The sequence below is a fragment of the Phodopus roborovskii genome, unplaced genomic scaffold (genome assembly GCF_943737965.1).
Source record: "Phodopus roborovskii unplaced genomic scaffold, PHOROB, whole genome shotgun sequence".
Lineage (NCBI taxonomy): Eukaryota > Metazoa > Chordata > Mammalia > Rodentia > Cricetidae > Phodopus > Phodopus roborovskii.
Window position 1 is genome coordinate 3302908 of NW_026126484.1, and position 21901 is coordinate 3324808.

General features: G+C 38.8%; 1 protein-coding gene across 1 annotated transcript in view; it reads right to left on the reverse strand.

Annotated features, from left to right (window-relative positions):
* Vps41 (VPS41 subunit of HOPS complex) overlaps positions 1-21901 on the reverse strand; it is a 144336-nt gene that overhangs the window by 112368 nt on the left and 10067 nt on the right. Inside the window, exons 3-4 of the mRNA XM_051194665.1 lie at positions 9744-9848; positions 2496-2573 (exon numbers count right to left, since the gene is read on the reverse strand). Of these exons, the coding sequence (XP_051050622.1) occupies positions 2496-2573; positions 9744-9848 (183 nt within the window). The remainder of the gene's footprint in view (positions 1-2495; positions 2574-9743; positions 9849-21901) is intronic.

Consider the following 21901-nt stretch of genomic DNA (forward strand, 5'->3'; position numbering starts at 1 on the left):
TCAGCCACATCAGAAGCAGAGAAAAAGGGGAACACAAATCTCATGACAGATATGAAAATGGTATTAGCATTTCTTTCAAAACATAATGACCAACTGAAATTTGACACTTAAAATTCTAACCTGACAAACACATCAAAAAGACATGCCCTTGCACAAGTAACGTTTCCAGGACAGACTATCAAATTTCTTGGAGAGAATAAACTAATAAAAATCTCATCAAATCATCTTCTTCATCTACCAAGAGAGGAAAACACAACAATGCAACCAACACCATAGAGCTTAGTTTTCAAAGATGTCAGAGCCAGAGGGCCCAAAACCAGAAGTTCAGATAATCTTATGGGTGAGACCTAAAAACTGAGATAGATGGAGGACATGGCTAGCATGCCACTGATTCACAGAAGACAGATCTGAAGGCAGGTGCTGAACAGAACAAAAATATCTGAATATAAACCTCACCAAACACACAAGTCCGATACAATGCATATTAAAACTTAAGAGACTGCTCAGGGAAACTATTGTTAAAGTTGGGAAGTCATGTGTAATGCTCCACTACCACCTACTTCATCCCATGCATGAGCGTGCACATGTATACACACGCAAACACAAACACACACACACACACAGAGAGCTACTCATGTGCATTTTCATGTTAATAAATCACAGTGGAAAGACCAAAGACTTAGATCACCAAGATGTACAGCCAGTGTCTGAAATAAGAGGAGGGAGAGTAAGGAATACATTCCTCTTGCCAATATACAACGATTAAGAGAAAACAAAAACTACAGTTACCCTGAAGGAGCAGTACAACGAGACGATACACTTCCCTTTCTGGATGCTACATTCCTTTTCCTGTCACGTATCACATGTTGGCTTTAGAAACTGCAGTGTCCACAGAGTTTTTGATATTGGTATTTAATATCTGTCATTTCTCCCCCGACCCCACTACAGAGATGGCTGAGTAGTTAAAAGTACTTTCATTTTTTTTTGCAGACCACTTGGGTTCAGTTCATAGCAAGCACATGGTGATTCACAATATTCTATAACTCTATTTCCAGGGGATCCAAGCCCCTCTTCTGACTTCTTCATGCACCAGGGACATAGGTGATGAACATATATATATATGCAGACAAAATACTCATACACAGACTGACTCAGACCCCCTGAACATGAGTCTCAGTTAGAAGGCCTGGATAGTCTAAGGTACCTCTGATAGTGGAACCAGGATGTATCCCTGGTGCACAAAAGGAATTTGGGAGCATATTCCCCTAACCTAGAGGCAGGAGGGAGGGCCTAGTCCCTACTCCAAATGATTTGACAGATTTTGTTGACCCCTTCCTGGAAGGCATCACCCTCCCTGTGGAGTGGGGGTTGGGGGGCTGGATGGGATGTAAAGGTGGTCAGGGGGCATGGAAGAGAGGGAAGAGAGGGAACTGGGATCAATATGTAAAAATAAGAAAAAAATAACAATAATAAAAAAGAAGAAACACTATGATGAGAAAAAATATAAAAGAAAAAATAAAACAAATCTAAAAAAGCTGAACACCAGCCCCCTGCAAAATAATCATCTTTTCACCCTACATTTTCATAGTTACACACAAAAAAACCAAAGTTACAATATCTTTAAGGTATACACTAAACACAAAAATCAAACTTCAAATGTAACACATCCTTCATCCTTGATACCAAAAGTTCCAATCAAGTAAGCCTAAAAGCGTTCACATAAAATATCTGAATTTTATATACTAGAAGAGATAAATGAATCCACCAACACAATTAGTCAAGCTTCAATCCCATTTGGCAACTCAATGAGATGGCAAGACAATTCAGACATCAGAGAGAGGTTCATACACAAAGGATCCCACAAACTCTGAAGCATGTAAATTAGCATTATTCGCTAATACAAGCAGAATCTTTTTGTTTTAATAACAATTCACCTAAACCAGTGGTTCTTAACCTGGTTTGCAACCCCTTTGGGGGTCAAATATCAAATATCCTGGATATCAGATATTTACATTATAATTCATAACAGTTGCAAAATTAGTTATAAAGTAGCAACAAAATAATATTATGATTGGGAATCACCACAACATGAGGAACTGTATTAAAGGGTTGCAAAATTAGGAAGGTTGAGAACCACTGATCTAGACATTAAACATTGCCAATTAAATATATATGTGTGTGTGTGTGTGTGTGTGTGTGTGTGTATACATATATATATTTATTTTAATGATCAATTTAAAGTCAAATGAATGCCTATAATGAACCAAAACATTGCAGTTACATAAATTTATACAAAGTCAAACTACTATATGCATACTTATATCTAAAGCGATCTCTTTCTCTTGTTTATCTTTAAAATTTGAGACATATACTATAAATTTTAGACTGTACTCATAGCACTCTAATTAATACCTTCTTAGGCTATTCAACTCTTAAAAATCACAATTTTTTAGCATGACACTTAACGTGAACATTATTTTACACCACATACTTACTACATCAAACTTCTGAGTGATATTTCCCTGGACATCAAGTAAATAAACTTTTCCATAATGTGTACCCAGTGCCAAAAACTGTAAGAAAAACAGAGAGGGCAATTAATAAATATACAGTGAATTAGTATACAGCTAATATAAACCTTTTCAAAGTGAAAACACTTAATAGATATTCATCTGCAATATCTTGGAAGATACACATTCCTTAAAAAGGGCACGCCTCCAGCTTGGGGGGAATGACAGAACCAGGCCTATTTACCATGATAGTGCAAGCCAGCTGTCAAAATGACTCATGAGGACCCTCACCTACTGACAACTAATGGTGTGTGTGCATTCTGTACACAATGCCTGATGGACTGAGGCAGTAAATTAAAAATGCAGCAGTAAAGCTGAACCATGCTACAGCTGAACCCAAAGTGAGAGAAAATGATTAAGAAACTCCCTAATTTAAGTTAACTGAGGAAATATAGGCCAGCATTTCAGTCCAATGGGGAGGAAATACTTAACAACAATAAAGAATTGTTTCTGAATGGAAAATTCCATGCCATATTGAGGGATGAAAAACCTCAGATGTTCTTTTATCATCAGCTTCTGGATATCTCTGTAAATGGTACCACATAACACTGAACATAAATGTTTATATTCCAATGCAAAAATAATCCTTTCCTGTCACTAAGTAACTGCTGAGCTACATATTCATTTTATGATATCAGGCTGCTTCATGCGTCCCACTGTTTCTTTATTCCTCTGAACTGATCCTAAACAAGCCAGAAGAAACTTAAGGACTACCTGAAATACGACACGAGATTTTTCTTCCTTTTCATTTCTCTAAGCATTACTCAAATAGTCCAGAATCCTCTGTATTTCACTATATGCGAGCATGCTTCATTGCAGCCTATAATGAAATGCTCAAATTCATAGGCACTACTAAGCATTTCAGTCAAGCAGCACAATCTTTAAAAAATAACCTTACGGAAAGTCAAGATTTGAAAGGATTTATCAAAATAGAACTGCTAAAAATGAAATTTCAATTCCAGCACTTAAAATACGGAGCTACATTAAAGAGGAGCCACAAAAGGGGGAAAGGGGGCTCATTAGAAATTCATCCCCTGCAATGCCTTTCACTCCTGCAAGGTTGCCTTTTTTCAGGAAGAAAAAAGTCCCCTGGGTAAAAAAATCAATACTGGTTAATAAAACATCAGGTGTGCAGACATAACTAGGGATGACGATTCCGCTGCACAGGACTGCCTGAATGCACCAGGTGCCATGACGATTAGTCATCTGGGGCAGACAGCAAGCCTGGTGCAAACAGGAGGCTTGGGCGCTGCACGAGAAAAGGAGAAGAGGTGATCCTGGAGGGAAATTAGTCTGAATATTTAAACCAAGCAGGAACGCTTTCTCCAAAGCACAAGAACATTCTAATCAGAACTAGAGGACCCAAGTGGTTGTAATTTTACCTTCAGAGTGACACTGACTCTCTGAATAGGAGATGCCACATAAAATGCTAACCAAAGGCAAGTGACATCCCATTTGACGGCTTTCTGCGGTAAAAGAATGGGTCTTAAAAGCTCACTGCACCCCAAGTATCTCACAGTATCGATTCTCCTCATAAATTCTGCATATAGTTTGTTAGAAAACTGAGGGGGTTTGGATCCTAAACATGCAGTAATATTGTGTTGCTCTGTGGCATTATTGTAAAGGCTATTTTAAGAATAATTACATTTTATTTTTGAAAAAAATCAAAGTTTAAATACAATTCCTTATCTCTGTTTTGAAAAATTACTGTTTTTAATCACTATAGGATAGTTAGATATAGTTTTGATTTTATAATTTTTATGTAAAGGTACAATAAAGTTGGACCATTTATGAAAAAAATTACTGGTATTTGTATGATGAACTATCTTTTGTTCAAGAAAACATCTAACCATTTAGAACAGTAAATAAATGCTACTGCCTCTTAGAAGAAATCAACTATATGCCCTTCCAAATAACATTTAATTTGTTGATCATATTTATTTGATTACTGAAATATGGATAATTCATATTTGTATTGAGTAACTTAAAATGGAGCAAAAATGCAAAATACAAAATTACCCACAATATGACAGAATGCAAGAACAAATCCTTCAAATTTTATTTTCCTTCTAGCCATTAAAAACCATCTGGGCTCATTGGGTCAAAGTACTTGAGTTTAATCCCTAGGATCTTTGAGGCGTATGAAGAGAAACAACTCCTTCAAGTTGTGCTCTGACCTCCACACATATACAATGGCTCAATCATACCTATATTTACATATATACACTCTCTCACACACATGCACAGATAATAAACAAACAAATAAATGCACAAGGCACAAGAATGTACAAAACGCTTAACCCTACAAGGAACATGTATACCAGCCCCCTCCTGTGGATCACTGCAGAAGTAGGGTAGGAAAGAGCCAGAGGTAACAGATGACTCTAAGGAAACATTGTCTTCTGGACACAGTGGGGCAGCTGCATGGCTGCACTCAGAGCAGTTGCAATGGTATGCGCAAACATCTGTGCAAGCCCAAGCCTGACCAAACCCCATTAAGGAGATAGGAATTGGGCATGCATTCCCTTGTCATGGGTCTAATGGCAATTGTTAGCTGCTGGGAGAAAAATCAGTTTTCTCTAAAAGTACAGCCCCTGGTAAGTTGATCAAGTGGAAGGCCACACACCCAAGAATATTTGGGCAACACAATTTTGTCTTTGATGGGTTGAAAAAGAAAAAAGAAAAAAAAAAAAAAAGTTGGGTGGATGACAAAAAATGGAGAAGATCAGACCTGGTAATGGGGAGAACTGGGTGAGCAGGGTGAATATAATTAAAAGATATTAAATTCTCAAAAACCTAATACTTTTTTTAACTCCTTGGGTTTCTTGGGTATTAGATTTTGCTTTTTATTTTAGTCTGAAAATATGTAAATCTAGGCTGTATAATCATCAATATAGCTTCAATGTCCTCTTTAATGTTTAATTAAAGGTCAGACACCTTAACCCACCAACTGTAGTGCTTCCACAGTGCACAACTGAACTTTATGTGGGTGAAACAGATGGCTTTGTGAGCAGGTCTGTGGAATCACCACGGAAAGAAAGCACACTGCATGTCCATTCAGCCCTTCCTCAAAGTCTTTTATAATATTCACAGTACTGCCCCTAGGACAACATCCAGTTACACGTGAGGAATTAGGTCCCAGAAACTGATGAGGCTTCATAGAAACAAGTACCAAATACAATCAGGGACAGAAATAAATACTGAAATGCAGGGCCCAGGAGGTAGGTGGGATACAGAACGCGTGCCTATGATGCCCTGCATTCAGTTCCTAGAGCGGCAGAAACAAAGCAAAATAAAACTCAATCAGAATCCTCTTAATAAAAACATGGGCCTCGATAGGTCTGTATTCTAAATGTCAGCACTGACAATCCTTCCCAACCATCAGGCTCTCGGGTCGATTGGTTGGTTATGCATGATATTAACAAAGGGACAAACATGGCTCTCCTTTTCATGCATTCAAATGTTCATTCAACAAGCTCACAAAAATACCCATAATGTACTCAGACAATGAGAAAATGCAACATAAAGATTTTGCTGTACTGAGGAAGACAGATGTAAAAAGTAAGCAACTGCAATTAAATGTAAACACTGTGTTTAAAGTGGCAGTTTCTCTAAAACCCTCAGAAATAGGAAGGGTTATGTGACAAATCTGGAAGGAAGAATTAGAAAGCAGACACAGACAGGGAAGAGAAGGCCAGAGTGGAAACAACTTGCTCAACAACATGAAGTTCCGTAACAAGGGACAGGAAATTATAAGCAGCTTTACACAGATGAAAGAGCCATCTAATTCATGCCCAAGAGAAAAGGCAGGTGGTACAGCTGGAGAGGCTGACTAACAAGGAGCACTGAATAATTACAGAGGGATGAAAGGTGGGGCGTGGGGGAAAGCAGGGTAGACAGGTCCAAATCATTAAGACATCAGGAATCAGCAAGTTTCAAGGGAGAAGACTGAACGATCAGACCAGAATCTCTGGAGGTCTCCTCATGCAGAGGGTAGGAAGGGGAGGGAGAGAACAAATGTGAAAGAAAACAGACTAGTTCACGGGAGGTGCAACAGTCCCAGAGAAATGATGGATGTGAACAGACAGAAGCTCAGGAGAACAGTCCAGCACATAAGCTGGTGGCAGAGTCCAAGCATGAGCTTAATGTGAATAATAAGGACAACGCATTGCTGCCACAGCCCCACGCCCACAGCAAAAGTGGTGAGACAGGAGCTCAATTACACACAGCAGGCAAGATCCTAGACAGCCTTACACACCACACTGAAGAGCTCTGCCGCTACGTAAACGATGAAAATTACACGAGGATTTAAAAAGTTCTGTATCTTCAACACGATACCCTGCAACCAGGAGGCAGAGGGTTTAGACAGGAAAACAAGGGCCCCCCATTTACCAAATGCAGGAAGGAGAAGCTAAAAGCCAAACCTCAAGTTTAGGAAAAACAAAATCACTAGGACATGAGGAATGGCTGTAGGGAAAGGGCAAAGGGGTCACTTTCGGCTAAGGTAATAGAAGATGGTGGTGCCACCAAATGAGATCACATAGCACAAAACAGGTACAAGTTTAGAATGAAAACAAGATGATCCCAACATGTTTGTGATGAGGTTCAGATAAAAAGAACAAAGACAGGGAGCCCTTAGAAAACACACGTGCTGTTCTGAAAGCTCAATATGCAGGCAAAAAGAAAACACAAACCAGCATGGAACTAAGAGGAGCCAGTTTTAGAAAACTAGAATGTCAGGGGAAAGTAGGGGAAAGAGTGGGAACACCACAAATGACCAAGGGCAGTTGTGATAAAGAAGTTCTGACAAGAGAAACACACACCTTAAAATTAGCCAAATGTCCACCAGTCAGTGAATGGCTACAGAAATTATGGCATGGCCATACAATAGACTACTCTTCAGCAGGAAAAGGAATAGCACTGATTGATCCCTGCTATGACATAGAGGAACTTCAAAATAGTATACTAAGTAAAATAAGTCTGGCAAAACAAATGAAAGAATCCGTGACTGCATTTATCTGAAACAGTCTAAATAAGCAAGACATGTATGTATAAATACACAAAGTACATTGTTAGGTACCTAATGCTAATGTTAAGTGTGTTTTACAGTTTAGCAAATACACAAATAAGAAAGGGACAAAATGAGATGAAGAACAGAGGTAGACAAAAAGAGCCTTGAACTGGAAGAAGAAAATCTCCTATGGGTAAACGTGGGAGTGGACTCTGAAACTGAGGCTGGCCTTGCACCATTGTTTCAACTTTCTTAAACAAAGGACACTACATGGGGTGCACACCTGTAATACCAACACTCAGGAGGTCAAGGCGGCAGAATCATGAGTTTAAGGTGACTGTCAAAAATCTAAGAGAAAGAAAAAGGAGATGGGAGAGGAAGAGAAAGTCAGGGGAAAGAGAATGCTATCATCTGAGAACAATGACTGAGCAGGTGAACTGGGAACACCAGGAATGAGGAAATACAGGTTACAGCAAGCTTTGGTAAGAAAGCAAGCCTGAGTGCAGGAGATGCCACAGACTATGACTATTTCTACCATTGCACAATGCATTCAAAACGGAGAGTATAACTCAAAGAACAAAAAGATGGATCAGGAAGACTGGTAGATGAAAGATAATTTCACAGGACAGATTACAAAGGAAAATGAAAGAATAGAGATTGGGACACCATAGTTAGGAATGATGTTTGCGTGAAAATGAACGTGAAGGTCTAAAGAGAGTATGCTGCAGGCCAAAAATCACCATGTTCCTCATACTGAAACCACCCACAATGTGGTCATAGCTGTGGGAGATGCATCATTGTGCTGGTTTGAATAAGAATCTCTCCTCCCCACAGGCTCATATATTTGAATGTTTAGTCACCAAGGAGTAGCATTAGAAGGATTAGGAGGTGTGACCTTATTGGAGAAAGTGTGTCACCTGGTTGGGAGGGGTGTGCTTTGAGGTTTCAAAAGCTTGCGTTAGGTCAGGTTCTATCTCTCTGCTTAGAGATCAGGGTGTAGTTCTAAGCTACTTCTCCAGCACCACCCCTGCCTCTTGCTATCCTCTTTGTCATGATGATAATGGACTAAGCCTCTGATCTGACACTGTAAGTAAGCCTCCAATTAAATGTTTTCTGCTGTAAAAGTTGCCTTGGTCATGGTGCCTCTTAACAACAATAGATTATGCTAAGACTACAATAGAGAAATGAAGTTCAATGGAAGTAAATGAGTTTGAAGAACCACAGGGACAGCCTTCATCAGTGAAGAAGAACAAGGGTTAGCTAGAGCTCAGCAGCCATGACACGACAGGGAAAGAAGGCAGGGGACTCACAGGCAGGAGTTTACACGGGAAAAAAAAAAAGAGCTGACATTACTGCATTACTGTTGAAGTGTTGAGTGAATATAGGGATTTGTTTACACGGGAACAAAATCTAAAGCAAAAGGCATTTGGTGGGAGGCCATATAGAGAATGAAACAACATAGCATAAAGCCAAAGGACACATCAAAGGTGTGTAAGGATTCAGGCATTGTGCTGGCCTGCCCTTGTCACTTGGCAGAATGAACTCAGGCAGTACCCTGGTCAGCCCAGGTGCAAAGGACCCTTTAAAAGAAAGACCTCTGCCCATCTATACTCTGCTTTCTGCTGTCTCTCTCCCTCTCTCTTTCCCACTCTCTTTCCTCTCTTCTTTCTTTCCTGCCCCTCTCTTTCCTGCTGTTCCTTTGGGGCAGACAGGATTTTTCCTGTCTCCCTCTTCTCTTCTGAACTCTCTCTGTCTCTGTGCTTCTTCACCTCTTTTCTCTTCCCTTTTCCCTCCCTCCCCTCTCTAATAAAACTTCTCACTTAAGCTCTGTCTGCCTGGCATGTTTGTCCCTCCTCTGAGTCAGTACCCATCCTCCAGCCCCCAACACACACACACACACACACACACACACACACACACACACACACACACACGGAATCCACGCATGTGCATTATCATAACAAGGTGGGAAGGTCTAAGGTTCACTCCCCGACTCACAGGGAAGAAGAGAACAATGGGTGAAACCATGGCCTCCACTAAATAGTCTGGGTTCAAGAATAAACTAAGGTCTGACCCAATACATAGTGTAGTCTCAGAATGTGTTCTTGCCATAGCAAGAACACAGATGTCAGGCATCTGTAATCCTCTAACGTGCTCATTACCTTGTCATGGACTGTCATACAGCTTGCTGCATCCTTCTGAAGAATCTCCGTCACCCCATTGGAAAGCCTTTCATACTTCAGTTTGGGTTCCTCTTCACTCTCTTCCTGCATGAAAAGCAGAGGAACACTATAATCATTGTGGCTTTGTTCTGAATGACTCAAAATGAACTTAAGGGGTAACAAGGGATAGAGAGGTCTTTCATTGTCAAAAACTATAACAATAGATATAGGTTAAGATTCCAGTTTCTTTTTGCCAATTACATACATAGTTTTGCTGGTGGGAAAAATTAAAAAGTGGTAAACATGGATATTTGAACTTACTACTGTATTGTAATAACTATATGTTCACCCTTACTATATGGTACAGTATCTAAGATATTCTCCATCCTCATGATGACCATTACAAATCAATAAGTCTAGGATAACTATAATATTATTGTGATTTAAGGGGGTATAATTTTACTTGTAAGTTTAAAACAAAGTTCACAAGCCAAAAACTGTAAAGGCTCATGTCCAAGAAGTTAGCCCTACAGTCATGTACTATGGGCAACACTAATTCAATATATATATAAAACTCAATTGGATATATATATATATATATATATATATATATATATATATATACACACACACATATGAAGAGGATGACATGAATTTAAGAGGGGGTAGGGAAAGGAGTTAGAATGGGGAGAGAGGAGGGATATGATAAAAATTCATTATGCTCATGAATGCAACTCTAAAAAGGAAGGCATCAGCCCCCACAGCAGCTCACACAATGGCTGGCAGGTAAGGGTTGACTTTGGTGGGAAGATTGATTTCCTCACTCTTGAGGTTTTCCCTGGGCTGCCTGAGAATCTCAAAGGCATGCAGCTTCTCCCACTGTAAATCAATCTGAGAAAGAACATAATAAAGCCATATGCTTTGTTAGGCCTATCTTCCAAGGCTGCACACTTCATAGGTACAATAGTCTACTGATCCATATGGGTCAGCCATGACTCAGTGTGGGTGAGGACATAAGGACATAAATGACAAGGTGAGGACTGTGAGGGAGGGGCATCACACAGCTATAAGAATATTAATAAAACATCTAAAAGAAACATTCCGTGTACACTAATGAGCATACCTAAGTTCAAGAGTACATAAGCTACCAGCTGTTGAGCAACCAAGTATTACATCAGGGACTGTGCATATACTGTAACTTTCCGGGACTGAGAACTAAGAGCAACAAAATGCACAGGACAATGCACAGTATTCCACAGGAAGAGGAAATTACACTTCCCAATAATCAACCCCTGCAATGACGCTAAATCCCCAGACTAAACTCTGTTGATGTATAATATGACACTGCTAATTAACCAAGTCTCTAAAAACTAAACAGGGAAGAGTATAAAAACAGTAAATCTGTAATCTCCCAGGAAGAAAGAGACACTAGACAGGAAACAGTAGATGTCATGCAGGTGAGCTCTGTATGCTGAGAGAAATACAAATTGAATCCTGAACAGCAGCCTTTAGAATAAGATGCCACATGTTGCTCAAGAGTGAACATCTAATGTGCACTCAATGTGAAAGTTAATTCTAGCCTCCCAACTATTTTGCATAAAAGCATTCATCCACGGACCATTAGATAAGCTTACTGTAAATAAGGTTTGCCTGCCTTATTTATAAGTGAAAACTAAGTAATCTCTCTCACATAAATATACCAAAATAAATACTTTTACAACACAGTTCAGTGAAGCATTCCCACAAGGTTTCAAAAACCATAAATAAAATGTAAACTCAGTATTAGGCACTTTATGTACCATTTCATGCTTTCCTGACAGGTATCCTTTATGTTTACTTAAGAGCAAGGTAAAGGTGAATTTTAAGGCTTTTTTTCTTTTTCTTTTTTTTTTTTTTTTTTTTGCCTCCTTGTCAAAAGAAAATAGGAAATGACTCAAAACTACAATTCACAGAGGTTATTCTGCTATTGCAGACTCTATATTACATTTTAAATAAAAAAAATTTAATCACAAGGATTTAATATCTGTTTCACTTTAATTTTGGGAAAAAAATTAAACAGAAAAAATGTGCAGTTTGAACTTTCATGGTAAATAACTCTGTGTTAATAAAAAGCAAATCAATAATTTTGTTAAATTTTAATAATCCTACAAACCTACAAATAAAACCATCAACAGTCTGAGTTGAGATGACAGTTAACTGTGTTACTATGACAACCTGGTGGAACAGAACACGTACTGACTTGCAGCTAAGTGAAGATATGAATAGAGTGACATTTACCCATACAAGAAAAGTTTGCAGCTTTCCTTCAAAAAGAATCAATTTCTCAACAAACACAGATTCGTACTAAGTGTATAGCACTTTTAATTAAAGACAAATCCTTGAACCATCCTATGAAATTCTAGAACACTATCTGAAAATAAATATCATTTCAGGGTCACTTTTGCTGAGTTCTGAATGTAAAGGGAGAAAATAATTTCAGAAAATAACAAACTAAAGTTACTAAGGGTTCCTCTGTAAGAACTTTTTCGGTAGTGTGTCCTGGAAGGACGAATTCCCCAGCAAAGTCAGTTCAGGCCACTTCACCTGGCCTTGTGTTCCAGCACTAAAATCATTCCCATCGTTTAAAACCTAAGTATAAGAAAAAATGTAGTCTAGCTATTGGATTTGACATTTTCATCCTATTTTAATTTTTGTCAAGATCTTTGTTTCACATGTTAATATATTTTATACAATGCACCACTGTTATGGTCCAAATAAAGACTTGAATTTCACTTATAGAAAAAAGAAATGTTAGCTGTAATCCCAACTACCAGGGAACTGAGGCAGGGGAATCCCAAGTTTGAGGCTTACCTGGACTATACTTTAGTTCAAGGCCAACAGTGTTAACTTAGTAAGACCCTCTCAAAACAAAGGTACTGACTAAGGGCTAGAACATAGCTCAGTGCATAATTAGAATACACAGGTCATCAGTTCAGTCCCTATTTTCACATGCCCCAAGTGTCAACCATGATATATATTCTTCCTAATTATACAAAAATTAAATGTTTATTTCTGGACACACCTTCTTTATTAAATTCAATTTTAACTTTAAAAACCAAAATTGACATTAGATAGAATTAAAAAGTGAGATATCACATATTGCCCAGATTAAGCTTGTAAAAACATCTGCAGGAAATCACTACTCAGCAACCCATCATGGCTCTGTGCAGATGGCATCCCCCTTCCAGGACACCTCGGCTGAACCATTAGGAAATTTAATCAGATGAATGGTTTACCTAGTTTCCTGTCATCAGCTACATCTGACTAGGGGCAAATCCTTTTAATAAATATCCAGTGTTTTAAAGCTGGATACAATAGGGAGACAATAACATCCTTAAAGAAATTCTCGGTGTTTAAAAGAAATAAAAACAAAAAACTGCTCTCATGCAGCTTGAATTTCCACAGTAAAAACCAAGTGTTAATAAAAAGCAAATCAATAATCAACCATGGGTATGAAAGTCTAAAATAAAGGTTTGCTTCCTCTAGGACATTCTGTCTAGAACTCTAATTACCTTGAGGAAAACTGAAATACTCAAAATTGTACTCATCCTTACAAGTTCAATATATAAAAAATAACTATCAAAACACAATATCAGAACATTTGAATTTCACAATATTTGTATTTTAAATTGTCTCTTATCATCAATAATTCACTTAATGATATATGATAATATTTCTGATCAAAATACAATTTGAAACTCAAACACATAAAAATATAAAAATAAAAATATTTTAAGAAACAGATCTAACCACTTCTACAGAGTATTAAAAAACAAGCAGCAGAAACAAATGGAAATCACATATTACTGCAATACACTTTCACTTAAACTACCTTATCTATAAAAGTGCATGCACACAGACTTCCTCAAATTTAGTACCCAAATCACACCTTTATCCCAACACTCAGGAGGCAGAGGCAGGCAAATCTCCATGAGTTTGAGGTCAGCATGCTCTACAAAGCAGTTCCAGGATAGCCAGGGTTACACAGACAAAACCCATCTTGAAAAAACAAAAAAAAAAAAAAACAAACCAAAGTAAACAAAATCTTCAGATGGGTAGAGGAGACCTAGGGAGAGGACAGGGATTCATGAAAAGACATTGTAGGTAAGGCACAAAGTCAGTCAAGGCCTAAGGCCTTCAGCTAGCTTTCTAATGCCCCTCCGCCAAATGCACAAAAAGAATGTGGTCTCTTTAAAAAGGCAACTCATGCTGATAATTACTGAGTGCTATACTTCTAATATAGAAGCAGCATTTTATTTATACAAAAAATGAGCATCTGATAAAAAAGATGACTTCACAGCTCCTTCTAAAATGTCGAAATATATCAAGAAAACTACATAATGAAGCTGAAAGAGTAATTTCTGATTTCCATTAATAATATAAGGTATTACAGCTGCCTCAATGACCACGAAAGTGACATGAAGATAACAGACCACCTGTATAAAACAACTGTGGTCACAGTTTCCAAAATGCCTTTCTATAGGGCTGCTGACAGATAAGCAATTACATTGTTGTATGAATGCAAATAATGGCACATTTTCATCTTTTAAGCAATGTTGCTAACATAAAAAAATTCATAAAAACCACTGAAAATTGGAACTGATAAATTAAAATAGATGGATCAGGTCTGCTCTTTCAAATGTATTAAAAAGTCAACATGACTTTTTTTAAGTCTTGTCATATTTCCCTTCTTGCCTTTGCTTTTTTAAAAATTTATTTATTTATTCTTTTTCTCATTTATTTTATCTTGACCAGGTTCTCCTCCCTCCTCTACTCCCAGTCCCTCTGCCAACCCCACCCACCTATCCCCTTTCCCCTAGATCAAATCCTCCTCCATTTACCTTCTGAAAAGAGCAGACCTGTCAGAGATACACTGAATATAACCTAACAAGATACAATAACACTAGGCACATACTCTCATATCAAGGCTCGACAAGGCAATCCAATAGAAGGATCAGGGTCCCAAGAGCAGGCAAAAGAGTCAGAGACAGCCATCACCCCACTGTTACGTATCCCACAAGAACACCAAGCTACACAGACATAACATATATGCAGAGGAACTAGTTCAAACCCATACAGGCTCCCTGATTGTTGATTCAGGCTCTGTGTGCCCCTCTGAGCCTGCTTAATTGATTCTGTGGGCTGTGTTGTGTTCTTGTGATATCTTTAACCCCTCTGGCTCCTACAATCCTTCTTTGCATTCTTCTATGAAATTCCCCAGCTCTGCCTAATATCTGGCTGTGGGTCTCTGCATCTGTTTCCATCAGTTGCTGGATGAAGCCCCTCTGATGACATCTGGGCTAGGTACCAATCTAGGAGTATAGCAAAATGTTGTTAGGAATCATTATATTGGCTTTTTTTTTTTTTTTTTTTTTTTTTTTTTTTTTTGGTCCAGCCATGTTTGATTCTGTTCTAGATCTCTGACCTATCCAGCCTCTGGTTCCTAGCCCCCCCAGGCAGTGTCAGATGTGGACTCCTTCTCATGGTGTGTGGTGTAGGTCTCAGGTTGGACCAATCAATGGTTGGCCATTCCCCCAAGTTCTGTGCTACCTTTACCCCAGCCCATCTTGCAGGAAGGACAAACTGTACATAAAAGGCTTTGTGTCTGGGTCGGTGTCCTAGTTCCTCTACTGGAAGCCTTGCCTGGCTCCATACCCTCCATTACTAATAGTCTTCACAAGGGACAACCTCATTAATTCCAGGGAGTTTCCATTGCACTAGGTTTCTACCTCACCCCTAAAATGTCCCCCAATTGCAGTCTTCTCATCCAGTACTCACTCCCCCCAGCCCCCTACACATATACACATACTACTCATCCCTCCTGTTACACGTTGCTTTTAAAAGGATAAAACACACATTGGCAAGTTTCTAGCAATAAGGTGATTTGTGTCCCCAGTAAATGCCTGGAGTCACTATGGCCATAACTTGGTCTTGTGACAAGAAGCTGCTACTGGCAGCTTCCAGCTTCCACAGAGAGGTCAGTGTAGGTGTGAGATTACCTACAATGTGCAAGACTATTCCAGAAAACAAAATCACTCAATTCAAAAAGCCCATGATGCCCAAGTCAAACACTAGTTAATAAGATTCTCTTGATAAAATACTTTATAGACACTAACATCATCTCCACGCAGCATCTTCCTGATGCTTGTCAGGTGAAACATCATAAAATACTCTGCACAATGCAAACTTTTCTCCAGAAATGTATGTGTAGTGAGAAAAGCAGAAAAATACACATCAAACAGCAACCTCCCTCAAGTTTCATGCTCTTCATCCATGAGACAGGGGTGCTAATTTGACTTATGGCATGTTTAAAGAGGCAAGAAGGGATCACTACTCTAATATCTGGCCAACATACTCTAAAACAAATGTGCACTGGATTTCTTATAGAAATAATTGCTATTTTTATAAAGATAAAAATAAATGCCACTGTTCAATATTTTTCAAACCACATTAACTGAACTGAAATCCCTGTGATTTGGAGCCTCTCTCCTCACTCAAATACTTTAACTAGGAAAGGGAGGAAAAGTTGAGCCTGTAATAATTGACGAGCACTGCTTAAGATGCACAAGCCAGGCAGTCTTCATAAACTCTTCTCTCTCCTTTGCCCTGTAGTATCAGAATTTCATGTTCAATTCAAGGAGAAAAAAATAAGGTGAAGGTTCCCATGCCCTGCGCCACATACCATAAACAGGATCAACTCTCATCATTTATTTTATATTGGGAAAGCGATAAGAATATATAGAAGAGGAGGAAAATGAGAAAAGCAAATAAGCTTTTCATTTCCTCCCAGCCATATGGAATAACCTCACCAATCTTCAAGATGTGCCATTCGGGTGGACAATTTCCGCCACTAAAGCCAACATAACCCTCTTTTCCTTTCTTCCCAATATCCTCTGGTTATCACAAGACCCCTAGAAGCAGGGCTTATGCCTTTTCATTGTTCTGAACTTCACCCAACAAAACTGTGGGTCCCCAACAAAGACCAGTCAAAACAAAGGTCTGTCGTAGCAGAAGACCCAAGTTTAGCAACAGCTTCCCTAAGGTATCCCCAATTAAATCTCCACACTCCAAATCAGAACCAAAGCAACTACAGGCATCATAGAAACCCTGGAAGGGGTATTACTCTGAGGTAGAGAGAGGGGAGGAGGAGTCTCTAAACAGAGAGAAAGCACTGTAAACTGCAATTTTAGATAAATTTATAGAAATGATGCCCCTCTTCTTCTATTATTAAAAAAGGACCAACATTAAATGCTTAAAATGGCTGTTTTGGCAGAGATTTAATGCTTCCCAGGCATGTCTAATTGTACATTCCTTTTCTAAATTTATAGAAGCATCTGGTAGCCAGTCAGACCCAAACTTCTTACAGCACCATCATTTCTACACCCATCCACAACTAACAAGAACATTAAAATGAAAGCAATTACCAAAATCAAGGTAAGCTTACAGCCTGTTGGGTTTTTTTTGTTTTGTCTTGTTTTTCAGAAGTCATAAGCTGCCTAAAGAAAAGGTAAGCAATTGCTTTCTAGCCTCCTCCCAATGCTCTGTGCCCATAACTCAACTCTGCCTATAATCACAGCCCCTTTACTCCTACCCTTGACCTCTTTCTGCCCTGGTCACCACCTGTCTGCATCATGGTATAAGAGTCTCAACCCTGAGTGCTGAAGGAGCAAGGGAACCCTGATGGCACAAAAGACATATTAGAAAATAAATGCAAAGCAAAATAAATCAACCAGAAAACACAGCAATCCAATGCACTAGGGCCAGTCCCCAGGCTGTGGTGACTCTGAGGTGAGAGACCTTTGGTAGACCATCTAAGGGAAGGAACATAGATCACTGGAAGCAAATGTTTGCAGGTACTGAGACATTGATCTTCACTGTTTCATTTTCATTCTCACTCATATTCTTATATTCTCTCTCTCTCTCTCTCTCTCTCTCTCTCTCTCTCTCTCTCTCTCTCTCTCTCTCTCTCTCTCTCTCTCTCTCTCTCGACTTTTTCTCTTTCCTCCTGTCATCAAGTGATCAGTATTCCTCTGAAACATGCTCTCACCATTGTGCTCTATGATACCATAGGTGTGCAGCTACAGAGCAAAACATCCAACAGTATGAAAAACCTCTGAAGCCATGGTCTAAATAAACATTTCCTCCTTTCAAGTGGATTATCTCCAGTATTTTGTCAGAGTAATAGGATGCTAAACACAGTACTTTTGAAAGACAAATGAAATCAACTGAGTAAATCAAAGGCAAAAAGTACTGTCTCTCCTGCAGCAAGGTACCTGGCCCAGGCTATGTGAGCCACAAGTTCTATGAAAAACTTTAAAAAGCATAGAAATCCTCCGGCTTCCCACTGTCCCCTAACAGGGAAATACAGTAAAATAGAAAAGCTTTTGGTAAATACCAATGGATTCCTTTCCAAAGAGCACTAGGGGCTTCAAGGCTTGCTGGCCTCACCCCTGCACCCTGGAGAGGGACAAGATCGGCCTTTTTGTGCCACCATTTGAAGAAAATTACTATTGGAGGAGAGTCTGAGCATATCAATCCTTTAAGAAATCAAAGTTACCTGCAGACCATTTAGATGTATCATTTGATGTAAGCCAAAACACCCTATTAGTAGAGAAAGAACCCTAGAAGAAAAGTTTAGTCTGGTACCAAGAAATAGAAGGGCATAGAACTTACTGGACAGAAAGACTTGAAAGGAGCTTGCTGTACTCATTAAGTTATACTTTCCTTAAGTTCAGTATTATTTTCTGAATAAGAAACCTCAATTACTTATTGGAGAGTATCGTCTTTATGTTCTTTAAGTCACTTACTCCTCCATGTGTGTAAATATATATGATACATAATATATACAAAGAGATATTGTGTCTGTCTGTCTTTGGAAGGTAATATGCTGCTATAAATAACAAAAGGGTAAGAAACACTTGTAGCTTGGCCCAGCTAACTCAAATTTACTGGGCACATAAAGCAAGATTATAACTGCAAGCCTTTAGTTCATTTTTTTCTTTTTTCAATTTAACCAGCTGCTTCCAAACCAAGCAGCCAATCCTAACGAAATGTTTCCTCTGCTGGCTGTACCACATATATTCCATGTATCCTAGACAAATGTCTTAAAACCCGAGTTCCCCACTTTTAAAAGGGATAATAATTCATACTTCAGGAAATTTTTATAAAATTTAAATGTTAAAGACTGTTCATAAAGTATAGTATCTGCTAATATCCAGTCAATGTCAGTTTTTTTAAAAATATTATAAATAATATGCATAATGCCACAAGTTTCAATTGTAGGACTCATGTCATCCTCTTTTGGGAGCTAACCTCCTAGCACACTGCCAGAACATAATATCGAATGAACACTTGGAAATACTTCTTTGACTACTTATAACAATGACACATCACCTTAACCAGTTCAGGATGCAGTTCTGTGACAGAGCACTTTCCTAGCGCACTCAGATCCTGAGATTTGATCCTGAACATCAATGAGGAAAAGCAAAAGTCTGCAAGCATAGTAAAGTGTGAGTCTGGCCAATGGGAAAAGAAGAGGAGGCACTGCTGTCTCCTACAGATTAACCAAGAGCCTCTCCCAGATGCCTATCACAAAGTCAAAACTCCCAAGCTGCCCAGTGCCTTGATGCTGAAAATGATGATGGCAGCCTAAAACCTCAAGTTTTCTCAGTGACTGCTCCTCTCCAATCTCTCTCTGACACTGTACACAGAGATCAACTTAGTCCTCTGAGATTGCTGAAGGAACCAGTCACATGCTGAAGTAAAGAAACATTGCATAACAGGTACATGGGAATCCCTATACTTATAAACAGAATATCACCCTGGGATGAAAAGAACCATAGAACTATGCAGATTCCTCACAGCATTCTCAGTCTACAGACAGAGAAGCCTTCAAGCCTCTACAAAGCAGATTTGGATCCCAACTGTCAAGTGAGATCATTAATTAAACAATCTTTGACGGGAGTCATCAAAAAGGCACATATATCTTTAAAAACAACTCCCATGGTATCATAGGATAACCAGTTTAATACAATGTGCTTTCAGTATGCTTTCCCTTGCCTGGGTGTATTTGACCCCCTAAACTATGAAATAAGCCATGTGGAAGAACTGTGGAGACAAGGTCAACCAATCAAATTATTTAATGCATTTGTTTCCTATCACTACTATAAAATGTGATCACAAATATTGTTCCTTTAAACAATGCAAATGCACATCTGTCTTACAATTTTGTAGTAGGATGTCCATAGCAAACAGCCATGGGCAGGATTCTTCTAGAGGAGAGGGGAAAACCCTTTCCTTTGCCTTTCCCTCGTTCTGAAAGCTACTCAAGTTCCCTGGCTTTAAAGACAGGCAGACTCCCTTCACATACATACTGCACCATACCATATTACACAACACCCCACATACCACACACACCACATACCACACTACATATCACATACCACACACACCACAGACCACACCACACCACACACACCACAGACCATACCTCACTACATAACATATCACATACCACACACACCACAGGCCACACCACACCACACACACCATAGACCATACCACACCACATATACCACAGACCATACCAAACCACACCACACCACACACAGACTACACCACATATACACCACAGACCACACACACCATACACCACACCACAGACCATACCACACCATACCACATACACACCACACCATACACACCACAGACCACACACACTACACACCACACCACACTACACACCACACCACACTACACACCACACCACATACCACACATACCATAGGCCACGGACCACGCCACACTACACACCACACCATATCATGCTCTCTTCGGGCTTTCTGTTCCATCTCTAAAGATCCACATGATCTCACTGGTCCTGCCCACATGTTCCAAGGAATCTCCATATCTCAAAATGAACTGTTGGCAAAGTTAACTCCTCCTTGTTCTGTAATAAATCACACTCACAGGTTCTGGGGATAAGAAAAGAGAGATTTCTGGGGAAATGTTCTTTATGTAACTAGGTTAACATTAAAAGCAGAAGGTTAAAATTAATAGGCTATGGAGTTGTAGGTCCAAGGTCAAAACTACAGTAAACAGTTCTCATTTGCTTCCTTAATCACTTCTACATTGTGGGTACAATGCAAGAATCAAACAATTCTTATTTTGAGTCAGGGGTTGGTACATTCACTGATTCTGCTTGACAAAGATTACTCTCAAGGCCCCAGCTTTATGCTCTTCAAAATAAGGACACCAGATCACCCTATCAGAAAACCATCTCTAACACTAAAAAGCAACCCATCAACCTCAGTCAATGTTGCTTCTTTTGTAACTGAAAATAATTTCTATACAATACACTCTGATCACAGTTTCCCCTCTCCTAATTCCTCCCATATCCTTCCCACCTCCCCATCCACAATGTTTTCTTTTAATTTACATTTATTATCTGACATAGTCTAATAAGTATTCTTGTTTATTGTCCACCTTCTTGATCAAACACTAGTGCACTGTAGTATCCTAGTACTCAACAAGTATTTGAGTGATCAACTAGTCAATTTTGAACTGTTTGAAATAATTTTTCTTCCAAGCAGAGAAATGATAAATTTCACTCAAGGTCTACTATATGATGTTATCTTTTTAATCTATAACAAATGGTAGAAATACAGAGTAGAAACCTTACACCCAGAAAGTTCTAAGAGTTCTTAAAGGGATAATATTTATAAAATTTGCTACAAAGGGAATGTTTATCCATGTCTGAATGATGTAATAATCAGAAGAGACTGTTAATACTAATAGCTCCTTAAATAAATACTGATCTTTAATCCAAGGGCTACCTGGAGAAATGGAACACTGTATATCTGTGCTCTGTTTTTCACAGCAATCAATCCAGAACAGTGTAATTACCATTGTAGGTTCTCATTGCTAGAAACCTGTGTATTAAAATTAATATGAATAAAAAATCAATTTAATTTTCAGTAAATGATTCATAATCTCTCCCTACCAGGTGAGATAAATGACTTTGTATGGCACATTTTCTGATTTAAAATGACTTCTCCTGATTTCTCACAATGACTGATTTTCACTTCAACAAAACTGAAAAGGGAACTAACTCTCCATGG